At 39.8% G+C, this 16,198-nt stretch overlaps 1 protein-coding gene across 3 annotated transcripts in view; it reads left to right on the top strand.

Annotated features, from left to right (window-relative positions):
• RHOBTB1 (Rho related BTB domain containing 1) overlaps positions 1–16,198 on the top strand; it is a 107,960-nt gene that overhangs the window by 67,346 nt on the left and 24,416 nt on the right. For all 3 annotated transcript variants that reach the window (XM_081158745.1, XM_081158744.1, XM_081158746.1), the window contains 2 exons: positions 3,535–3,736; positions 4,281–4,384. In XM_081158745.1, the coding sequence (XP_081014871.1) occupies positions 3,545–3,736; positions 4,281–4,384 (296 nt within the window). In that variant the 5' untranslated portion in view covers positions 3,535–3,544. The remainder of the gene's footprint in view (positions 1–3,534; positions 3,737–4,280; positions 4,385–16,198) is intronic.

The following is a 16,198-nucleotide window of genomic DNA, read 5'->3' on the forward strand; positions in this document are numbered from 1 at the left end:
TCCTGAGGATTCAGTGAAAAAAGTATTACACGAAGTTCAGGTCAGTTTTGAGCAAGAAGACTACAAAGCTGCCGTAGTAACAGGTTACCAATTTCAGTTCTTCTAGGCTTTCTTTTTCTTTTATACTGTCCTTGTCTCCTCAGATATGTATCTAAAGGCAAACGCGTATCGGGATAGATCTGCAGGATTTATGATGTTGAAATTTATTAACAGTGCTAAATGAATGATATGTATTACTCTCATTCTAGGTAAATAAAGATCAGAAACCAGATAGTCATTATCCAGATGGTCCCAAGAGCTCATTCAACCATAAGAGTGCCATATATGAATAAATTAGAGCCCATAAAAAGTAAAGGAAAATAAAATTGCATATTTTCATAATTACTACCATAATTTAATGCTCATTTGTTTATGTGTAACAGATGAACAGTTTACAACAATACATGTGTAGCATGAGTTTACATCCCTTGCTCTGACTTCATACCCTTAAAATTCTCTTAGATTATGACAAAATAAATTTCTACCCAAAAGAAAAGATCTTCAGTATTTGAAAATCCAGAAAACCATTCTGGAAAATTCCATGTCTAAAGTGAGTGGCCTGGGCTATAACTGTTTAATTCTGCCCTGCCTTGTATTTCCCTTACATGCTATCCCCTTTGCACAAGGTTCAGCACCTTTGGCAGTCACTCCAGTTTTGAGCAGATTGCTAGAGATTAGACGACTCACAGATGTTATTCTCACCTTTGACACAGAAATTCTTTTTAGGACTGCACATGAGATGTTTCTATAAATAAGCAATGATATTTTTGTAACCATAGCCTTCATTTAAAACTAAGAGGGCTTTGGTCACCTCAAAGTAGTCTCCTGTCAAAAGCCACACAGCTATTCCACCAAAGCTGCCATGTTTCAGATTATTGGGTCGGGGGGATACCTCTTTGGGGGCTGCTATCAGAGCTAGTTTGTAAGCCAACAAGGAAACCAATTCTATATTTTTTGTGTCATATCTTGATTTTGACTAAATTCAAGCATTCCCCAAATTTTAGAGATTGGCTCTCTATGACTTTTAATTATCTAAAAATAAAATGTAACTCACTCTCAAACAAGTAAGGTTTTCCACCACTTAGGACATTCAAAATAATATATCTCAGTTTCCAGAGTGTAAGGATCCAAATGGAACCTGGTTTTCTGGCACAGGCTATCCCATGCCAGTATCACCAGAAATTTACCAAAGATTGTTAAAAAGTGTTACCATTCTCATCTAGAATCTAGAAATGTCTCCTAAAAATGTTTTTAAGCGATCATTCTAACTCTGTTATCTTTTAATTACCTGTGTGCTTCTCCCCTTCCAAGAACTTTTTCTGCCTTCTCTGCATAAGGTCACCTGTGCTCCATCTTGTATTTATATTCTTTGTTTTTCAATGCCTTACCCTTTAATTGCTCTACTAGAAAGCCTCCCTTCTATAGGTCTTTGTGATTATCAAGTGTATGGTTTTGCATCTAATTCTGGTCTTCTACCTGACTCAATATTATTGTCACATAAAGGCAGTCATCTACAGTGTCATGATTATAATTTTTGAAGTCATCAGTGTGTCGGGTACAGCACCCATTACTGAAAACATCAGTTCGCCTAATCCTCACAACCACCTTAGGGGATCCTTACGTCCCAGATGAGGAAGCTGAGGCTCACAAAGGGGAAATAACTTGCCAAGTCAAATGGCTGGAAAATGGGGACTAGGACTCAAACTCACATCCATGTAAGGCAGGGATTTCTCAGCCTCGGCACTATGACATTTTGTCGTGGGGGCTGTTCTGTGCATTCCACTGTGTTCAGCAGTATTTCTGTCCTCTACCCGCTAGAAGCCAGTAGCACTCCCCCAATGTGACCACCCCATGTGACAACCAAAAGTGTCTCCAGACATTGCTAAATGTTCTCTGCTGGCTACTTAAGACCCACTGATCTAATGCCAAAGTCATGCTTTTGCCATCTTACACTGTTAAGTAGGGAACTAGTAAAGCCATAGAAGGTTAAGGCTAAATTTTAAAGAGATAAATATTAGGGGTTACCACACCTGGCTGATCCTCATAACTGGAGATTTATTTAAGATTCTTTTCCCACCCGAGACCTTCAGAACAGCATTTGCTGGCGAGAGGCAGGTATCTATCTATGTTAATTCTCTCCACTGTGTAGGAATCACAGATCAGATCCTAACCTTCTCACACATCTGTTCCTTGAATCTCTCTATTCCCATCAACTGGTTCTCTAGCCTCTGTTTTGTCACCTCCTTTGATGGTTTTACAGGAGGCAGTTTCATGTTCAGATGGTCCCAACTGTGAAAAAGCCTTCTTCTTAATATTTTTCCTTCTACCTCTCCCTCTATACTCATAATCTCACATTATGCAAATGGTCATTTTTCTCAAATCAGTTGAATTAAACGCTTACTGAGTCCCCATTATGTATCAGCTTCTACAGTTTCTTTACCATTATGGCCATTAAAACCATTATTGATTCTTTAAAAGTGACCACCTAACTGGTTTTCTCAGTTTAACAGTAGACTTCCTCAAAAGGTCAATTTCAAATTCATTGAAATCTTACATCTTAAAATCATAAAATGGTTGGCATCCATCCGGTCACTGCTAGGAAGCAGTCTGCTCCGCCTTTTGTGGGAAGCAGAGCTGGCAGCAGCTCTTCCTCTTCCCCTTGACCCCCCAACTCAGCAACTCTCTTTAAACCTTATTTGATGGTTTCAGGAAGATTCCAAAGTAGTTTCTCATCCTAGTAAAATCATTATTTTCCAAATGTTCTAGATTTCTTGATGAAAACACAGAAAGAAGGAAAATAAAAAACCATATTGCTTAATGGTGCCCCTCTTGGGAATATATTTTTTATGAATTTGATTAATAAAATAAATGAATGGAGAAATATAAATATAAGTTAATTTTATTATTGTATCAAAATTCAGTCTTATAATTTACTCGTCAGTAATTTTGGGTAGTGCTTTCTGCTTACTCTTGGGAGTCTCCTCCAAGTCGCCATGAGAGCTGAGAACCTATAGAAAACTGCTTTCCAATGGGAGATATTGGGTCACTGGAAGACTGTGATGGTATGGACACTAGTATTGCCAAGGTAGCTTATGCCCTCATGTCTAAGGCTAAACCTGCAGGGGATGAGTCTCTTCAGGGGATCAAAATGAGTAGCTAGTGAGCTATAAACGTATTCCAGCCATCCTGTCTCATCTGGATGGATCTCCAGTAGGCAGGTTGTGTTTAGAGAAAACCAAGGGAGAAAATAACATGTTAACCGGAATAAACCGTTTGGGGTCAAAATAACAACCCAGTGTTTTTTTACTTGTGTGAGATATAAAAAGAAAACTCAAGTTTCACTTAGGCTTAGTATAAACTTCCAAACTTCTTGCTTATGCTTGAGCACCTCCAAAGCAGTTCCTGGGTAAAGAGAAAACTGCCAGAACCCCTCGGGTCTTTGATTGCTCCTGAAAGCCTGGGTGTCCTCACTGTGCTGTCTACTCCTTCCTATAGAGTTTTATAAATGGACACTGACATGGACTACGAAAGACCCAACGTTGAAACCATCAAGTGTGTGGTCGTGGGAGACAACGCCGTGGGGAAGACACGCTTGATCTGTGCCAGAGCATGTAATACGACACTAACACAGTATCAGCTGCTGGCCACTCATGTACCAACCGTGTGGGCAATTGACCAGTACCGGGTCTGCCAGGAGGTAAGATGTACAGAGTTTCTTTAAGGCACATCATTACTATTGCCAGTCTTTTTTAAAATCAGTTTTTAGAGAGAGAGAAAGAAACATCGATATGAGAGCCAAACAGCCATCAGTTGCATCCTGCATACTCCCTATGGGGAACTGAGCCCACAACCTGGGCATGTGCCCTGACCGGGAATTGAACCGGCAACCTTTCTGTGCATGGGACAGACACCCAGCCAACTGAGAGACAACAGCCAAGGCTACTGCCAGTCTTCTCATAAACGGGGGAGGGGCAGTTTGTGCATTGGAAATAAAATTAACATTTTTAGCACTGCAAGAGAAAACAAAGGCAAAATGCAAACTTGGGAGTATGGCTATGGTATGAGGTATGTTTGAGTCAAGTGATTCCAGAAAGAGAATTAGGCTTAGTTTAAATCCTGTTAGGTGTAATGAGAAAACTAAATGCAAGTGAGCCGTGTGGGCACTGAGGGGTGCTGACCCAGACTCCTTCTCATAGGAGCCTTTGGTGGCACTGAGCATGGATGTTCTCTCTCTCTCCCAGGTCTTGGAACGTTCCCGGGATGTTGTTGATGAAGTGAGTGTTTCTCTCAGGCTTTGGGATACTTTTGGCGATCATCACAAAGACCGGCGCTTTGCATATGGCAGGTAAACCAGGACTAGCGCACGCAGTTGATCTTGAATACAGTTTCCTTTCCAAAACCCACAGCTGCTTCATAAATCAACAAAAACCACATCATATAGCCTTGAAATGTGTTGGGTTCTGCACTGTGTCTAAGAAAAGACCAAAAAAAAAGAAAAAAACACACAAAAACAACCAAAATGACATTGTTTCCTGTTGTCAAGAAAAGCAGTCTGCCTGGCCACTCTGCTCCTCCCAGGAAGTATTTGACTAAAAACAACCCAAGTGCTAGTTAAACGGGGATGTTTGCTAGACGGGAGGATTCTTTTGTGCCCTCAGCCTTGGGCTGCTTTGATTGCTGTTTTCCTGAAGAACATGAAGAACACTTTATTTGCCTTCTGTTAAAATGTTTTAGGTTTTCTTAGCACGTGACCACCCCACTTCTAAAGGTCTCTTTGGTCTTTTCATGACCATATTTGCAGAGTCAGATGTTATTTGCTTTGGGCTTTGTTATCTGAAAAGTTTATTACTTTTATGTGAAGGTCATTTTTAAAAAGAAAGAAAAATATCTCCAAAGTCCTTCACAAGGCACATTTCCAAAATGAACTGAAGCATTAATATCTATTTTTCTTTAAAAAAAAAAAAAAGAAAGAAAGAGAAAAGAGAAAAGAGAAGAAAAGAAAAGAAAAGAAAAGAAAAGAAAAGAAAAGAAAAGAAAAGAAAAGAAAAGAAAAGAAAAGAAGAAAAGAAAAGAAAGAAAAGAAAAGAGGAAGAAGGGAAAGTTCCAGGGAAGGGAAGCATAATCTGGAAGAACATTAGTATGAGTAGGAACATGGTCAAATTGCCTTAAAATATTTAGCAACGTCTTGTAGCCATAACTCCAAAAGAGTTTTCGTGACCCTAACTTCCTTCAGGTCTATCGTAGAGAATGTGTTATAGCTATCAAAATCCAGATAAGGAGATTTTCTTACCCCTTAATTGTAAATTAACACATTTCATTTTAAGTTTAGACTTTAAGTCTCGTGGATCAGTTGCCACTTGTTAACATCAAACAGGATGTTAACTCACATGATTGAATTATTTAGCTACTCCAAACACATGCATTACTCCTTGGTATTGAGATAAGCATTTCAGAAAGTTCCCTCTATCCCTTCAAGCCAGTGGCTCTCTGCAAGCTTCTGAGCACACTTACTGGCATTTGTCCAATGTGGTCTCAAATACTGAATAAACCCCTGGGAAGTTGTTCACATGCTGAAAGAATCTGCAATTTAGACAGGTTTGTTCAAGGGGACTCAAAAAGAGGCCTATGGGAGTAAAACTTTAATTTTAATGTAACAGAAACTTTTGGTAACAAGGACTTTTGAACTTAATATTTAGCGTCACAGATGCTTTTCTTCTCCTTAACTTCCTGTTTTGTTGGTTTTTTACTTTCCATGATGTTCTTGATTTTTATCTTAGTTGCCATGTTAATTTTTTCTTTTGTGCAGTTATTAAACACACACTCACATGCACACAATAATGAACCTGCTTATAAGTACTATGCAATCACATTTGTAATATCTATAGTTTTAAGGAAGCATAATAAATGATGACTTTAAGGCAAATAAGGATAGACATGGTAGATTTCAAAGAACTGTTTATATGTGCCCCACTTCTAAAAAAGTGTGAAAACGATGGGCTTAGCTGTGAGCTTACTGAGACATCGGGTTTTGCTTTTAGAGGGTGGTTCAATATCTCAGTGGTTTGTTGCCACTTGAAATTTATGCTTTTGAAATAATGAATTTTAACTTGGGTCCACAATGTAAAAGTTGTATTTTGGGTCATGTAAGGGCTGCTTCATTATTGTGTGAGATTCCTGCTTAGGATTGATTTAATGGCACAATCGTTTTCACGGATCTGATATTGACAGGCGTGTACACTGGGCCTCGCCCAGCTCCCTGATGTATCTGGAGTCATTTTACCACTCGTCATGCCTGTGCTTATTCACCAACAGAAACAAGCTGCCCTTTCATGTGACTCCAGCAGTTCAAAGTGCATTGTTCTGCTCCCTTGTCTGTCGTGTTTGGGTCTATCAGCTGTAACCAGGTCCCCCTTTGATGGAAGCAGGACGTGCTTTCCAAGCCAAGTGTGCTTCTCAGCGCGACACACGGGGCTTCAGGAAACACTCCCGTGTTTCTGGCTGAGCTCTCCGTGGGCCTCGCTTTATGCGCATGTTCGCACCTTGTACTTCCTCTGTCTTTTCCAGTTCTCCGCAGCCTCCAGGCGTCCCGCCACAGACCCCTCCCCTGATAAAGAGCACACGCCAGAGCTATTCTGTCTTGGACTCCAGCATCTTTCTGTAAATGCTACAAATGTAATACCATATCGATGTAGCACCAAAAAACTACATTTTGTGGGAAAGTCTGATAGTAGTAGGAGCTTCTTTTATTCAGTATAGGACTTTGACCACTGCATTTCATTGCTCTGTGAAAGCTGTTGAGTTTCTTTGACTTTCATTTTTAGCTTCATATCATCCGTGAAGGAGAAAAGTCCTGATTACAGTTCCTGACAATCCTGACAATCAGTTTGGTTTGCGAACCTGTTTTTTGACTGATGTTTTGACTGTAATTGGTGTGAATTTAAAAGTCAGTGAGATGTGATATATTCCTTATACTTGGAAATGTGTTTGAAACCTTCTTGAAATAATCATTTGATTTTAGTGGTGACGGTGAGAGAGCAAGATTCCTACTAAGATGCCTTAGACCTCACTTTCAGTTTCCTCTGCTCCTTAGCACCAAACTAGTTAATAATTTGTCCCCTCAAACATCTCTTTGTCATGGACAAGCTCTAGTTTGCAGAGTGGATCCTGTGGGCCAAGGGGGTGTCAGTCTGCTAACTTGAATTTGCAGTTTTCCTGGCATGGTACAGCTATAACCAGAATGGCATTGCTCTTTTTAAGATAGTCAACTATTCAGCCCATTTATTTTTTAGCCAACTATAATAATAGCTCCAATTTATCCAAGGCCTATAATGTGCCAGTCAAAATATTCAGTGCTTTGCCAACATTAGTTTAGTTAACCCTTTTAGGAACCCTAGGAGGCAGAGATTATTTCCATGCTACATACAATTGAATCGAGTTGCATTCTTTCACTTGCCCAATAGGGAGTTTCAGAGGTAGATTCAAACTCAGCTCTGCCTGACTCCTGGCTCCCACTCTTTCTACTACCTCAGGCTACCTCCACCTCATTTTCAACAGGATGCAGGTGAAAACCATTCCACCTTGATGAGCTACACGTCTATTTTCTGTTTCACATTTGTGCAAAGACTTAGAACTAGAAGAGATCTCAAAGGGTCATCTGGTTGACTTCTTTCCTTCAGAAAGGGAAATCATCCATCCAAGAAAAAGTATTGATAGCAGCCCTTCTATTCACTGGAGAGAGAAGGTAGCAGAGAAGCTCAGCATCCCGACACTTAACACATTTGAAATCTGTCAAACCCTCTCTCGTCTGGATCGGATGACTCCAACTCTCTTGTAGCCTGTCTCCCCACCACCTACTACTTTCTATCCACTTTTGGATGAACTTTGGAAGCTCTTTTCTGGAGCTTTTAAAATGTCAAGAACAAAACTGTACATAGTAACCATGACTGTGATCAGCTGCTCTTTTTTTTTTTTTTTTTGGCAAGAAAAGAGCCTCTTTTTAAAGGGCTATCACTCAACTCAAAATTTTTCCCTGGAACTATTATAAGAATGGAACGTTCACACTTAGGTACCTGGCACTGAAAATGTGGACAAGTAGGATGGGTTCTGCCTTCAACAGGACATCTAGGCCCCTCTGTTCCTCTCTGATAGTCACACCACACATAAATAATTACAAATTCTTTGTTTCCTTTCCTTGGAAACCTCTGTCATTGATCTGTCTCAGGGTCAGATAACCTTCAAACACTTAATAAAGCCTGTGGTGCTGGAGGTTGTGGTGACAACAGCAGCTACGGTTTAACTAGGGCTCCCCATGAGCCTGGCCTGTGATAGGTGCTGTACAAATCTTGTCCCACTTCATTCCTGTGGTGACCCTGCAAAGCAGGCTCTCTTCATAGTTGAGCAAACAGGCACGGAAGGGGGCCAAGTTTAGACAGCTAGGAAAGAGTGGAGCAGAACTGTTCCTGATAGTTTTGTCTGCCTCCAAAGCCTGTATCTTCCCCTTTCCACCATGCTTTTGTGGCTGACGATGATTGATCACAAACTTACTTGACATTTATTCTTGGTGCAGTCTAAATCGTATGCTGTTTTTTGTGGACACTGAAGACCAGCACTCACCATCTGTCACCAGTTCTAATATTCCGTTACTGCTCTTAAGTTTTTATACATAGCAAATCGCTTAATTCTTTATGTGCATCCATAAGTAGCTAAGCACGAGTCCTTTCACTTTCAGTAAAAATTATATGAGACGGAGTAGGAATCTTGGGTACAGTTGGCCCTTCATTTCTGTAGGTTCCACATCCACAAATTCTACCAATGATGGATTGAAAATATTTGGGGGGGAAATGTTAATGCTGTTGTTGACATGTACCATGTAGTTAAGCCTATGATGGTTGTGTCTGTCCTGAATATGTACAGACCTTTCTTCCTTGTCATTACTCCCTGAACAATATAGTATAACAGCTATTTACAAACATTTACATTATATTAGGTATTATAAAGAATCTAGAGATTATTTAAAGTATGCTGAAGGATATATACATAGGTTATATACAATACTACCCCATTTTACATAGGGACTTGAACACCCTCAGATCATGGTATCCACGGGGATCCTGGAACCAATCCCCATGGGTACTGAGGGATGACTGTACTTTATATGGCCTGCTTCCTCCCCCAAACTTAACTGAAGCATGCAGAACCACTGTACTTTCCCTGAGCATATTTTCAGTCCAATTGGAATCTATTTATTCAATAAATTATTCTTACACCCTGATTTTTCTCAAATGTTATTAGCTCCTATGAAAGGTATAGTACATGTTTTAAATGGTAACATTAATCAGAGCCATGGTTTCAGCGTGTCTATTTAGATAAGATGTTTCACATTGAAGGCACATGTAATCAGATACAGCACAAACAGATCCCATTTTGAGTGCTCGGTTAAGGCCCTTTAAAAAATTCAGGACTATGAGTGACCAGTATTCATGTCTTTGCCTGGGATTGGCTATACATGTGGTTAATGGCAAGGGAAAATGTCAGAAACAACTAATGCATCCAGATAGAGTATTTTGAAGTAGCTCTTATGCTCATGGCACATTCTAAATGCTGAGCCAGAAGTAACATTCTAATGATGATTTCAGGATGGCAAAAAGCCTGTTTGAGAGAAATATATCAAGGGGAGGTGGACCAGGGCCAAGACTAGGGTGAGGTGAGTAAGCCATTCCACCTCGAGCATAAAATATAAATAACAATAACTTTTAGAAGATAGGAGCACTATTACTGATTCTATTCTTCTGCCTCAGGCTCAGTATGGCACTGTTACTAGTCTTGACTTTATTGAAAATTTTGGTATTTTGATTATCATGGATTTTTTTTCCCGTTAATTTTCTTTTTTTAAGATATGTTTCATCTGGATTACTGAGATTTTTTGGCACCTCTGTAAATGTTGCACTTGAGGCAAGTACTAAACTCTGTTCACCCAAGACTTGGCCCTAATGGTGGAATTTATAAATTGATATCAAGGTAGCAAAGGGACGAAAGTTAGCAATACATGTTCTTTATGGGAAAGTAATCCAAACCACATTTCTACATGTGTGGTACAAAGGCATCTAGGAAAATTCTTGCAACTTATGTCTTAAAGATATTTAGTTCTGTGTACTGCTGTGGCATAAAGGACTAAGACCTGCCTGGGTTATAGAAAACAGTAGAAAGACATAAGAAAAGCAGCTCGTTGGATTAAGTAAGGGACAGGAATAGTTGTTTCCTAAGAGGTTAAACTAAAACTGCTAGTTCTCATACTTGAGTATGCCTAAACACACTGGTTATTCTGGTTTCAGAGTCCTGGCGAGAGGTGAATCAGCAAATTTTAGCTAGGTTCTGGATGATTATAAGGGAGATGGTCCTCAGGCTATGCTTTGGTAAATACTGCTATGGAATTATCATGACGCTCTCTACTGAACCTCAGCCAAAAGGGAGGAATCTCTGGAAGATTAGAGAGAGAGCTTGTGAGTGAAGGAAACCAAAGAACACATACTGTGTGATTCCATTTCTATAAAAGTCTAGAAAATGCAATCTAATCTATAGTGATAGAAAGTATACCACTGCTTGCCTGGGAAACAGGATAGAGGGAGGAATAAATTACAAAGGGACACAAGGAAATTTGGGGGGTGATGGATGTTTGTTATCTTGATTGGGATGATAGTATTGGGTACATAGTGTATTTCAATTGAATCTCAAAGTTTTTTAAAAAATAGAAATATTTTATGGGCATAAAAGTAGTCTTATGATATGTGAGAAAATTTGCATGGTAGGCAATATGTGTTTTAATTCTTTATAGGACTTAAAGTTAGTTCTCATTGAAAACATAATCATTTGTGTGAACTTGGGGGAGGGGAGTGGAATAGGACCAGATTTTTAATAGCAGAATATGGGAAACGGTATGATTCTAGAATCTCAAAGCTAATGATTATGGCACACTATCAAATTGTCCCAAAATCATGCTGGTTCCCTCCTCTAAGAGCTAGAGTCCTCAGATGTGGGGATTATAGTCTGACCAAGTAGCCTATGTCTTTGGCTGTGGTTATGTTTGTATCTTTTTCTAAGAAAAATAAGCTTGACCAGGTACCCTGTGATAGCCAAATGAGAACACCACGCTCCATGAACCTTTTCCATGTTTCCATCAAATAGCAACAATTTTGTCTTTTCTAGTGGGTTTGTTCTGGAACTGGAGGTTGCAGTGGTAACCTCTGGGAGTACACAAATGACCTTCTCCATTTGGTACTCAGTCACTCTGGCTGGGCATTAGGTGCAGAGTGGAACTAGTTTCTCCGGTTGAGTCCCAGCCTGCCTTTCCAGCCTCATCTCTTGCTCCCGTCCTCTCTTGCCTCTTGCCCACAAACATGTTTTGCATCCACACAGAAAAATTACAGTTCCTACTCCACCTATTCTTTACCTACTTAATTACCACTAATACTCTGAGAATTTAGAACAAGGGTCCCAAGCTCGCAGAAGTCCTCTTCATCACTGTCACCTTCAGAATCCAGGTGAAGTAGCTCTCCTTATGTTCCCATAAAATACTTCTGCAAATCTCTGTTGCAGCCATGATCCCACTGTTTGAAAATTGCTCCTTAATCTCCTTCTCCCACTCCCCCTTTCCTATTATTCCTAGTATCTTTAGAACAGAAATTTTGTCTTTCTGCTCCATGTTCCCGATGCCTAGGCCTGGTATTCATTAGCAGGAGCTTAATAAATGTTAGCTGAAGGGGTGCATAAATCTAACGATCAATCTTATGCAAGCCAGTATCTTCTAAGGCACTTAGGAGGAAACGTTATAACAAACACCAGATTATTTCACTAGGTCGAATTTTATATTTGCACTTTTAAAGTAAGAATAACAAATCACTAACAACCTGAAAGTAACAGAGATGGAAAATACTGGTGCCTGGCCTCTCTTCAGTGAATTAGCAAATGAAAAGATAAGCTGTGAGGCCCAGAGAAAAAGGAGGGAAGCGCAGTCAGCCACAGCTCCAAAACCTCCCTTTTTCCCCAGATATTTGGATTTGTAAATATTTTTTAGAATGACTTGTTTGAATGAGTATTATTAAACAGAGAATTACTTGTATTAATACTAATGCTTTTCCAACTATAGGTTGTTTCTCCTCTGGGTATCATTTCCAAGACCTTTATAAAAATCATTTACAAAAATAATTATATATGTAATTATTGCATTTGCCCAAAGATGAGACATTAAGTAGAACAATAGAAGGATTATTACTGCCTTGCGCTTGTCCAAAACAAACAAAAATACACTACTCTAAATGCGTGCAAATAAAATTAAAGGTGATGGAAATTTATGGACTGTATACAAAAGCGTAAGACTGCAGTGATGCCAAATCTCCTGGAACATAGAAAATATGCCTGTGCCATGCTCTGCGCCCCCCTTTGCCTGCTGTCCCACACTGTCCTTCCTGCTCTGAACTGGTACATCTTGTAACCGGAAGACAAATATCCCAAGAGCCAGGTTCTCCTGCCAGACTCAGCCCTGTCCCCAGAACGGAATTGGAAAGAAGCCGTGCCAAATGAGATAGCAACAGGGCTTGATTGATGACTGGAGCCACTCATGTTCCAAGACCTAGAGGAATGCAGGCTGCTGCCCAAACACTGATCATGGAAAAGGGTCCTTTGTGGTTCAACCCAGAAAAGCATCGATGAACCTAAAAGATGCTACAGAAGTATGAATAATGAAGCCACTATATGGGTAAACAGAATGAAGAACACATGCACTGTTCAATATATTAACATCTTGTGTTGTGCCTCCTTTATTTTTTACCTTTTTTCTGTTACTGCTGAATGACTACAAGTTTGACAACTTGGGTCAAACCTACCTAAGTGTCTTCTTCATGGAAGAAGAGAAAACATCAGTTTGTGATGTTTCTATACTGGAATCTTCTGATGAAGAAATGTATTTCAGTCCATACATCTTTCCCTTTTAAATTAGGTGGTAAGGAAAAAGAGACTGTTGAGTAATTCTGCGGCGTCTGCAAAGGATAATTCTATTGCCGTCTTTCAGCAAGTCTATGTCAATAAAGGACATGAGCTGGTGAGCCAAAAGGGAAAGATTTCTTGATGAGAATGTCCTATCATTCTTATTAGCTGCAATATATAATATATATCACTGGTGACTTTTGAATGCATAAATGTATTTGTCTGACAATAATTGGTCCTTTACAGTTTACAGAACACTTCAACAAATATTTTTCTTAGTGAATCTTAACAACAGTCTATCAGTAACTTTTAATGTTGGCCATTCATTAGATTTCCACAATTATTCTATCTTTATTCTCTCCCCAGAACTCCTCTGCCACCAACATATAGTATATAGAAAATAGTCAGAAGAACGAAGCACTGAATTAAAGAAAGATAAAGCAAATTAGCAAATGCTCTTTTAAACTTATCTCCTTGGCTATCTTTCTATTTTAGTGATTTTTTAATTTGGTTTTTGGCATTTTTTTAATGATGGTCTGTGAAATAGAAGGTGTTCCCTTAAGCCTTAATTCTGTGTAACTAACCCAGAATTCTGAAAGTAGCCTGCCTATTTCTTTACATTTCCTTTGCTTCTGGAGATAATCTAATTCCTGGAAGCGATCATTAACCCGTTATTATTCTGGTGTTATGAAAGTATCCAATTAGATTGGTTAAATGGACTTTTTAGATAAATTCAGATAATTTAAAAACTATATTACCTGCTTAATCTCTGCTATATACCAGTGATATTATATTGCTGTCTTTTAGCAATAATTGTCTGAAGAAATGTAATAACTCACATACTATTTTCAGTCTTTATTAAAATTCTAACATATCCCCTGACTTATTTTAGGCCTAAATTCATTTCTTTCAGACTCTGAGTCTGCAAACATATTGGCATCTGTATTTTTTATCCTACAACATCTATAAGGCTTTTTATTTGATAAACAGTAATTGAAGGGCTCTTTGTTACAAATGCTGTGTTGTGTACAATGGGAGAGAAACTAATAGGAACAGAACAAAATCTCTAAAAATGAAACTCACAGTATAGTGGAGAAGACAGCATGTAAATAGTTACAATTCAGTGTTAGAAATGCTGAATTGAAGATGTCAGTACAAAGAACAGGGAAGAAAGAATTGCTCAGGGCAAGCACTCAAGCATCATTCTCGACTCCTCTTGGTCATATCCCACACCTGGTCCATCAGCAAACCCTGTTGGCTCTACCTTCCACTTAGATATAGAACGCGGCCATTTCTTACCATCTGCTCCCAGACTGAAGTCACCATCCTCTCCCTCTGCAATATTTTCTCATAACTGGTCCCCTCCTTCTGTCTTATCCCTCCTGACAACCTTCCCCCACCACCATCTAGTCAGTTCCTCATTATAGCAGTGGGATGATCCATTTAAAACACAAATTACATCATGTAATTCTGCTCAAAAACTCCTAATGGTTCATCAGCTCACTTGAAGTAAGAGGCCCTGAGCTTTGCCTCTCTGAGCTCAGCTCCTGCTGTGTTCCCCCTGGCCCTCAGGGGAACATCCCAGGCATGCCTCTGCCTTGGGGCCTTTGCACTAGCTGTTTCCTCTTCTACTATATTCTCCCTCAAGGTATCAGCAAGTTAGCCCCCTCACTTCCTTCAGGTCGTTACTGACATGTCACCTTCTCAGTAAAGCCTTCCACTGCCACATTTCATCGGCTCCTTCTCCCCAGTATTTCTTTCCCCATTTCCTGCTTTATTTTCTGTCTAGCACTTGTCACTGCCTAGCATACTACATATTTTACTTTTTTGTTTGTTTTGCTTATTGCCTCTCTATGATGAGGATGAGCCCAATGAGGACAGCAATTTGCATCTTTAACTAATTACTGAATCCCCAACGTTTAGAAGATTGCCTGGTACACAGCAGGTTATCAGTTAATATTTCTGGAAAAAATGATTGCTTATTGATATTGGATAAGTGTCTTAACAAGTTCTTGTACCTTTGTCCATTCACAGAGGATTACTGAGCAGCACAGGTTAAACTCCCTTTCTTATTGTGGTAGAATGATCTTGCTTGTTTGTCTCAGAAGAGTCAGGGAGGTTAATCCCAGAGACCTCCCATCTGACATTCTAGCTGACACAGAGCCTTTCTTCTATTTGCAGCTAGTCTTGCTCTCAGGAGAAAACATTAACAGTGTAGGAAGGAAGTTACTCAGTCATTTAGCTTCAGGGAAAGCCAAAGAGAAATGAGAATGACAGGTGGAGCAGGGAGGGCATTTATTACCACAGTTTCACCTTCTGTTAATCAAGCCTTCTTTATGTCAGTGCTTCCTGCTTTCATTGACCAGGAGTTAAATGGCATTGCTTAAGCTATTTCTTGTAACAAATTACTTGTGCCTCACTCAATTTCACATGCATTCAACTTTTTCCGATGATTGTGTGAGGTGTAAGAATATACTAAAGGGAGCCTAGATTGCTGAGCATGTGAAATAGAATATCAAATGAAAAATAGCCAGTTTCCTTTGGATGAAAACCAACCACCTTCTAGGGTAGGGCCATTGCTCCCTGTGAGATTTGTACTATGATGGTAAAACCAACCATTTTTAAGACTTGAGTATTATTTATCTTAGGGTTTGGTGGCATTGGTTGGGGTGTGGCTATGGCTTTCCTGCATAAGAGTGTGCATTGCTCTGGTCCCATTTTTGGAGGGTGGGGGATGACTGGTTTAAAATGCTGCTTCCTACTAAACATGCAGTTAGGGGCTTGGAAGAAATAGTTATGCATGCTAATCATTCCCAAATCTGAATATATTTCAGGGTGTTTTCACAGTTTTCCCCACATAACATCTGTACTTAAGAAGCCTCACTGCTATTGGTAAAGTATCACCTTGATCTCTCTGCTCCCCTCCAGGGCTTGCATGGTGCTGCCCTGCCAGGCACTCCCCTGCAGGCCGCTCCATCTTCCATGAGTCTGAGCTTACACAGCCATTCATCTCCCGGCGGCTATGCTCCCCATCACCGACGACCCTCCGCATCTCATACACACCACTGGGCTGCTCCCCTACTAAAATTTCCCCAAGCCCCATGTTACACATTTCTTTTCTCTGCCATGCTCCCAGCTGTTTTGTGCTGTTTTGATCTGTCTGTCTACATAGCGCTGTCAG

This window comes from Miniopterus schreibersii (genome assembly GCF_964146895.1).
Source record: "Miniopterus schreibersii genome assembly, chromosome: 14".
Classification (NCBI taxonomy): Eukaryota; Metazoa; Chordata; class Mammalia; order Chiroptera; family Miniopteridae; genus Miniopterus; species Miniopterus schreibersii.